This window comes from Chiloscyllium plagiosum, chromosome 25 (genome assembly GCF_004010195.1).
Source record: "Chiloscyllium plagiosum isolate BGI_BamShark_2017 chromosome 25, ASM401019v2, whole genome shotgun sequence".
NCBI classification, from domain to species: Eukaryota; Metazoa; Chordata; class Chondrichthyes; order Orectolobiformes; family Hemiscylliidae; genus Chiloscyllium; species Chiloscyllium plagiosum.
The window spans coordinates 36,165,613-36,173,973 of NC_057734.1; the positions used below are offsets into that span (position 1 = coordinate 36,165,613).

Below are 8,361 nucleotides of genomic sequence, written 5' to 3' on the forward strand. Positions count from 1 at the left end.
TCTCCCCACCCCCACCCTCCTCTAGCTTATCTCTCCACGTTTCAGGCTCTCTGCCTTTATTCCTGATGAAGGGCTTTTGCCAGAAACGTCGATTTTACTGCTCCTCGGATGCTGCCTGAACTGCTGTGCTCTTCCAGCACCACTAATCCAGGAACAGGTACTACTGGATTTAGTGTTGTGCAATGAGGCAGACTTGATAAAGGAGCTTAAGGTGTAGGAACCCTTAGGAGGCAGTGATCATAATATGATTGAATTTACTCTGCAATTTGAAAGGGAGAAGATAGAATCAGAGGTAACAGTATTACAACTGAATAAAGACAACTAGACAGAGGCGTGAGGGAGGAGCTAGGTAGAATTGACTGGGAGAGGAGCTGAGCAGGAAAGACAGCGGAACAGCAATGGCAGGGATTTCTGGGAATAATTCAGGAGACAAAGCAGAGATTCATCCTGAGGAAAAATGGTACAGGGAGGATGAGGCAACCATGGCTGACTAGGGAAGTCAGGGATAGCATAAAAGCAAAAGAAAAAGCATATAATGCGGCAAAAGACAGTTGGGAAACCAGAGGATTGGGAAGCTTACAAAGTCCAAGAGAGGGCAACAAAGTAGAAATAAGGAAGGAGAAAATTAAATATGAGTGTAAGCTAGCCAGTAATATGAAGGAAGACTGTAAGAGTTTGTTTAGATATAGAAAGGGCAAAGGGGAGGCAAAAGTGGAATTGGGCCACTGGAAAGTGATGCTTAAGAGATAGTAACGGGGAGCAAGGAAGTGGCTGAGGAACTGAATAATTACTTCGTGTCAGTCTTTACGGTGGAAGACATGAGTAATATCCCAAACATTCAAGAGAGTGAGGGGCAGACTTGAGTATGGTGGCCATCACCAACGAGAAGGTGCTAGAAAATCTGAATGGCCTGCAGATGGACGGTGGAAGACATGAGTAATATCCCAAACATTCAAGAGAGTGAGGGGGTAGACTTGAGTATGGTGGCCATCACCAACGAGAAGGTGCTAGAAAATCTGAATGGCCTGCAGATGGATAAATCACATGAACCAGATGGACTACACCCCAGAGTATGAGATATGGCTTCTGAGGTAGAATAATCAGATGGTCATTCATTTTACTCTGAGTACAGACTTGCAAGTTTAACCTTAGAGACCATATTTTGACAACTAAGGATCGCAAGGTAAATTAGACTCAACATTTCAATTTAAAATCAGACTGAGTTCAGACTATATCACAAAGGGGGATGAAGTCATGCTGAAATCGTTTGTGCTATTTATTCCCAAGTTTGCAATTTTCTCTTGGACATTAGAGGATGATACTCCTTACAGTTGTTCCTGTTTGCTGTGATGCCATCTGATGACTGCAGCATTTCCCAGCAAAGAATGGGCACAAGTCAATGAGCTAATTTACACGTTTGCAATATTTGAAGCCCTGGTGTAATCAGGTTGATTTGTCAGCACGCTGTTCATAACAAGGAATTATATCTTTTTTACATCTGCCAAGTTTACATGTAGCAACTTGCCTCTTACCAGAACAATTAAAGAACAATGCATTAATTCATACATTGGGTGACAGAGGCATTAACATCTTTCAAACTTTTCACCACTCACTTAATGAAAATTATACAAGCATGTTATCCATTTTTTGGAATGCATGCATGTGGATGTCCCTACTCTTACACCAACCCAATGTCTTAATGAGCAGAAAAGAATACCAGTCCATGGTTTAATGTGGGAGTAAAAATTCATGATATTTTCAGACAAGTGGCCGCTGATTTATGGTGGAACATATTATCAACATGTTGAAACAGTGATTCAGATAGTTACATAGATTGATGAGGCTTTCATTTAGTGTACACCTGCCAAAATATAAAGCTTATAATAGTTGTCCAGTTTTGCCATTACATAAAACTTAACAGATGGATAAAGGGGTATGACTCTGACCATTGGCAGAGCGACACACTGAGCCCTAGATACATTTTGTGAACCCTGGGATGTGCTATTTCAAACATGCATGGCTTAGCCTCACAGCACAAAATTAACAAATTACCTTCTTATATGTTATTCTTTGGCAGTTTGGAAAACTTATGGATTGAATGTGACTGGTGCGTGTGTGATTGCAATGGAGAGGTTGCCTTCCTATATCCCATTCTATTTACTTTGCTGTCTCAGTGAGTGGGTTATGCACAATTGCCCTTAATGTGCTTTTCCAGCTTTTTTTTGTCCAAATGAATATTATAATAACCAGATTCTGAATTAAAAACATTTGCCACAAAGCCCCAGAGTAGGATCCCAGAGTTCGCTATCCAGATCAGAGCTAGAGTATGGAATTGAACTCAACTATACTGAGAATCTGACCAATACCCCTCTTCCTGCTATTTTCCATTGGTTTTGGTAGTCATGGACTAGTATTCTGAATGATCTTTCTGTTTCGATGTGAGGAATTAGCTGGTGTTTTCTGCTGAGACATGCAAAACTGCTACAAATCTGGAGGGATTGATCACCTTCCCCAGAGGTGCTGGCTTGGCCCAATGTATATCATAGCAAGCGAGCAATTGGCAAATATCTAAAAGGCCAATCTGTCATCACTATCAGCAAGTGGATTGGACCGTAATTTTGGGAATACCTAAACACACCGTAAACCAAGGTAGCTTAAAAAGTAAGCAACCTTGAGAAAATAGACAACAGAGAGAACCATATAAGCATGCCATTGACGTTGATCTAATATCAAATCAACTTCCTGTATGAATAGTTTTCTTTCACTTCTTCTTTCATTAGGTTAAAATGCCACAACAAATGCACCAAAGAAGCCCCACCTTGTCATTTACTCATCATTCATCGTGGAGGTGAGGTTAATACATTTGTATGTTGTAATAATTACTTGTATTTTGACTTTGAAATGTGCCACTTATCTGTTCCTCCATTGTTAAATGCTGGGGACAAATAAAGTGATTATGCCATTTTTGAATTTTATGAATCAAATTAAAAAAGACTTAGTTATTTCTGTATCTTCACAGTCCTTTGTCAATGAGTCATTGGGCCCCTTACCAGTTCCTTTTCGTTGCATTCTTCTTTTTAAATAATGTAGTTCATTTGCGACTGCCTCTGTGAGAGCTTTAACTTAAATTTTAAAAACCATTGCATCGTTCAATTTTGTAAACATATAAGTGTATTTTTCTTTATGTTAAATGCATGCATTTTATTGAGTAAGGGCACAGTACACATAATTGATTTTAAGATCCATCAGAATATGCTGATCAGGCAGCTCTGTCAGTGTTCACATCAACTTCTGGGGGCTGTACATACACAGTAAATATAGAAATCCAGAAGCTGCTGTCAGTAATTTTACTCATCCTCATAGGGTAACCTACAAAAGCTCCTCAGATTGCAATCAGATAAAAATCACTGGACTGACAAGTATTTGCCCTTTCATGTTACCAGTTTCAGTGTATAAACCCAAATAAAAGGTTTAATGGTGTTCTAAGTTCAAAATTATTGCTAAAAGCTTTTATGGCCCAGAAAAGAAGTTTGTTGAACAAAAGGTTTCTCTGTTACAACAAAAGTATCCACATTTTTAAAATAGGACGTCTAAATATTGTTTATGAAATGTTAGCTTGGAACTTTATTCTGTATGTGTGCACCATCATTTCATTTTGCTATCTCTAAACCACAAATAAAAATACTTTTAAACCTAACTAAAATAATTTTACATCCTGATTTGCTGTTTATAAGAATACTTCAATATTATTGGCTGTTTACTCTTACAGATGACATCATTGTTGTTTGATGTCTAGATACCCCCTTAATATGGTGCCAGATTTTAAACTAATGCCAGAATGGGGGAAATCCACATCACAGAGATTGCTAGACTTTGGTGGGCAGCTTTCTTTGAGGTCAATGGCAAGCATCATCACTTTGCTACTGAGCATTAAATCCAGACCACCATAACTGTCAAGTTGTTGTACTCCCAGATATCACTACTCATGAATAACCTGGTGCTAAATCTGACTCCCTCATATGAAATTTATGACTGCGCTGCCAACATAACCAAACCAGATTCAGCAAAGGGCCCATTTTCCAGAATCCAGACCAATACAATAGCATTATAAATGCAGTTTCATTTTGTTTGATCCCTAGACCAAATATTAAAGAAGAAATGTAGAGCTACTTTGTCATTTGGGCAAATGTCCCCAAAATCAGCTCCTCTGACTTTCATCATCTGAGCGTTAATTTGAAAGCTATAAATGCAAATTTGTAGTGAGTCCAGATGCTTTTTATCCTTGTTGCCTTTGTACAGAGTAATTGCAGCTGATCAAACTGCAGTTATTTGTGTAAATGCAGCCCTGAGCTCTGGGAATCTCGTCCTTCAGACTAGAACAACAATTTGTTTTGATTTTATTTCTTAGCATGTTCCATTTGAGTTAGAAAAGTACGAGTCAAAGTAGCACTGTCTGCTTGGAGAATCAGTTCTAATCAGAACACCAAGATCTACTAGTTTCAGCATCTGAGATATATGCATGTTTGCAACATATTTCTTACAAGTACAATTAGAAGTCCCAAGTCCCTGAAGACAAAACAGCTCGGTACCACTGCTTTAGTAGACATTTCACCTATTCTAAAAAAAGGCACAAAATTATTCCAACCACAAAGTTTTTTTTCTCTTACAAGGCCTATAAGTATAGGAATGAAGATCACTGACCAGGGTACAGTACCCTATTTGATGAAATTAAAATACAAAGTATTCCTCCAGGGAAACTAAAGCTGTCCCCAACATTTCAAAACTTATGCCTCAGTGATGCAAAGATTTACTGATCAATATTAGTAAAATTCCAATCATCTTTTAGCTTTAAAAGATTGCATTTAAAAATTTAATTTATTGACCTATTCTTTCTTTAGCAATAGAGCTGTCACAGAGTCATACAGTACTAAAACAGACCCTTTGGTCCAACCAGTCCATGCCAAACATAATCCCAAACTAAACTAGACATACCTGCCTGCTCCTGGCCCATATCCGTCCAAACATTTCCTATTCAGGTACTTATCTAAATGTACTTTAAATGTTGTAACTGTGCCCATATCCTCAGGAAGTTAATTTCACACGCGAACCATCCTCTGTAAAACATTTGCCCTGCATGTCTTTTTCAAATCTCTCTCCTTCCACCTTTAAAAAAGCCCCCTACTCTTGTAATCCCCTATCCTAGGGAAAAGGCACCTACCATTAACCCTATCTATACCTCATGATTTTATAAACCTCTACAAGGTCACCTCTCAACTTCCTACATGCCAGCAAAAAAGAGTCCCAGCCTATCTAACCTTTCTTTATAATTCAAACCTTCCATATCTGGCAACATTCTGTCAAATCTCTTATGAACCCTGTGTAGCTTAATAATATCCTTCCTATAACAGGGCGACCAGAACTGGACACAGTACTCCAGAAGAGGCCTCACCAATGTCCTGTACAACCTCAACATGACTTCCCAACTCCTATACTCAAAGGACGGAGCAATGAAGGCAAGCGTGCTATATGCCTTTTTAACCACCCTGTCTATATGTGACGTAAACTTCAATGAATTAAGTACTTGAACCCTTAAATCCCTCTGTTCTATAACACTGTACAAGGCCCTGCTGTTAATTGTATAAGTTTTGTCCTGTTTGTTGTACCAAAATGCAATATCTTGCATTTATCCAAAATGAACCCCATCTACCATTTTTTCAGCCCATTGATTCATTGTTCAAGATCCCTTTGTAATCTTAGAAAACTTTCTTCATCATCTACCACAACACCAATTTTGGTGTCATCTGCAAACTTACTAACCATACCCTCTATATTCTCATCCAAATCTGTATTTAAATAACAAACAAAAAAAAGGGACTCAGAACTGATCCCTGTGACTTGAAATGGTAAGGTGAAGATCCCATGATGTAATTGTACAAGCAATCGTAACCTATATTTTTATTTTTAAAAGTAGTTCATTTCAACAGATTAATTCTAAAAATGCACCTGGAAGATATTGGCCATTGCACATGGATCTTTTGATTAAGAAGTGCTTAGATAACCAGTGTAGAAGCAGGCTGCCTTGAAAGTTTTTCATTTTTCATACTTTCATTGTTCTCATGAAATACATTTCAATTTGTATTAAAAAAATGCATTAAAATCCAAATTATGACCTGCTAAGTCTGGGAGCCATGTTGAAAATTTCCTGACCTTTTAGGCTCTGAGTGCATGGAAAATTAATAATTAATATTGATAATTGAATAATAAAATTAATAGTTTCCCTGTGCCAAAAGGCTTCACTTTGAATTTTGGTCCAGAATTCATGTAATCCTGAGACCATGATTTCTAAATGTTTATACACTGTGGCTCCATTTTTAGGCTTGAAAATTGCCACAGCTCCTTGTGAGAACTGGAGAATAGTGAGAACATTTTGGGAGTGGGTGGGAGGGTAAAATGTATGAGAGCGAGGAAATGGGGTTTGGGATGGCCATTGCTATAACAGAGCTTGTGACCTATAAATATAAACTGGTAGCCCCACTGGTGTCCCAAACTACATTTTAGGAAAAGCTGTCCAAGGACTGAGATTGTAACATAAATAAAATTGATTTTCTAATCAATGTTGCCTTGTTTTTTGAGAGCTTTGATATGGAGAGCAGGCATTGCTAGTAAGTTAAGTGACTAATTATGGAATAACTCACTAAGTCATACATCATAATGGTAATATGCATAGCTTTTTCCTCACTTGTAGCCATCTCTGATTTTCAGCAAGACTTGTGCGAACAGAATCTGTGCCATGCGATATTAACAATCCACTTAAGAAGCCTCCTAGGTACTCTGATCTGCACTCCAGCCAAACACTGCCTAAAACCAACAAAATTAATAAGGTAGGTCATTAACCTTGCTTACAGTTCACATACTGCAGGCAGATATGTCACTAAAGGTATTGCTGTTGACATTACACAAATAACCATATTTTTGGTAAAAGTCAGGCAGACAATTCAACATGTTAATTTTATGTCCTGGCATCTAGCTTTAAATTCTACTACCGTGTTCAATGCATTGATATCTTAGTGGTGAATACACATTATTTATGTTATTTATTCAACATCAGCTAGCATTTGCATTTTGCTTTTAATGCAATAAAATGTCCGAGGTATGTGATCAAACAGAATATGGCACCCAGCCACAAAAGAGAGGTAACCAAAAGCCTGGTCAAAAATGTATGTTACTAGGAATATCTTAAAGCGGGAAAGGGAGACAAATCTGTGGAGAGGCATAGGGATGGAATTCTGGAGGCTAGGGCCAATGTAGCTGAAGGCATGGTCATCACTGGCAGAGGCACAAAAATCAGGGATGCGTAAATATCCTTGGAAGAACATATAAGTCTGAGCAGGTTGTAGGGCACAGGAGATTCCTGAGATATGGAAGGGGTGAGGGCATAGAGAGATTTAAATAAGATGAAAATTTCACTTCCATTTCTTATTTCCAAACATCCTGTGACAAACATAATTTATTTTGCTCTGTTTTGCATCAGCAGTTTGAAAAACAACTTAAATGCAATTTATTCTGGTTTGTTGTAAATTGTTTGGTTATGTGGTAGAGAGAAGGATCATACAATTACAAAGTAGTTACAGCACAAAAGGAGGCCATTTGGATCTGAAAGAGACTTTCTGAAGGAGAATATAATTAACATTCTTTCATTTAGTAAGTAACTGATAATTTATTCTGAAATTTGAGGAAAATTCAAAATTCAAGAAGTCCTGCTAACTCTTATAGAATAGAAAAAGGCATGTCTGCTTTATTTTGAAGTTGTTCTGGTCAAGGTACCCTTTACGAAATATAATAAGTGCTGATTTAAAATTTCTGAAAGAGAAAATTTGGTTGGAATTTATGAGAAACAGTTTAGATTAACTGGGCTTGCACAGTGGGAAAAACACTGAGAGAAAATGAAATTTGCAACATAACAATTTTAGTTTTTTGGCAGAATCTTACAGGGTTATCAGCGATGTGGTTTTGGCAAGAAGTGTGGAGAAATCTGGTGACCAGTGTGGCAAGGTCCACTCAAATGGTGAGTGGAAATGGAGAGGCAAATGTAATTCCTCTCTTCAAGAAAGGAAATAGGGAAATCCCCGGCAATTACAGACCAGTAAGCCTCACGTCTGTCGTCTGCAAGGTGTTAGAAAGTATTCTGAGGGACAGGATTTATGACCATCTGGAAGAGCATGGCTTGATTAAATGCAGTCAACACGGCTTTGTGAGGGGCAGGTCATGCCTCACAACCCTTATCGAGTTCTTTGAGGAGGTGACTAGAAATGTTGATGAGGGTCGAGCTGTGGATGTGGTGTATATGGACTTCAGCAAGGC

At 38.1% G+C, this 8,361-nt stretch overlaps 1 protein-coding gene across 2 annotated transcripts in view; it reads left to right on the top strand.

The window, feature by feature from the left end:
- Positions 1 to 8,361, top strand: part of ksr2 (kinase suppressor of ras 2) — a 423,089-nt gene that overhangs the window by 232,788 nt on the left and 181,940 nt on the right. For both annotated transcript variants that reach the window (XM_043715875.1, XM_043715876.1), the window contains exons 8-9: positions 2,781 to 2,848; positions 6,763 to 6,881. In XM_043715875.1, coding sequence (XP_043571810.1) covers positions 2,781 to 2,848; positions 6,763 to 6,881 — 187 coding nt within the window. The remainder of the gene's footprint in view (positions 1 to 2,780; positions 2,849 to 6,762; positions 6,882 to 8,361) is intronic.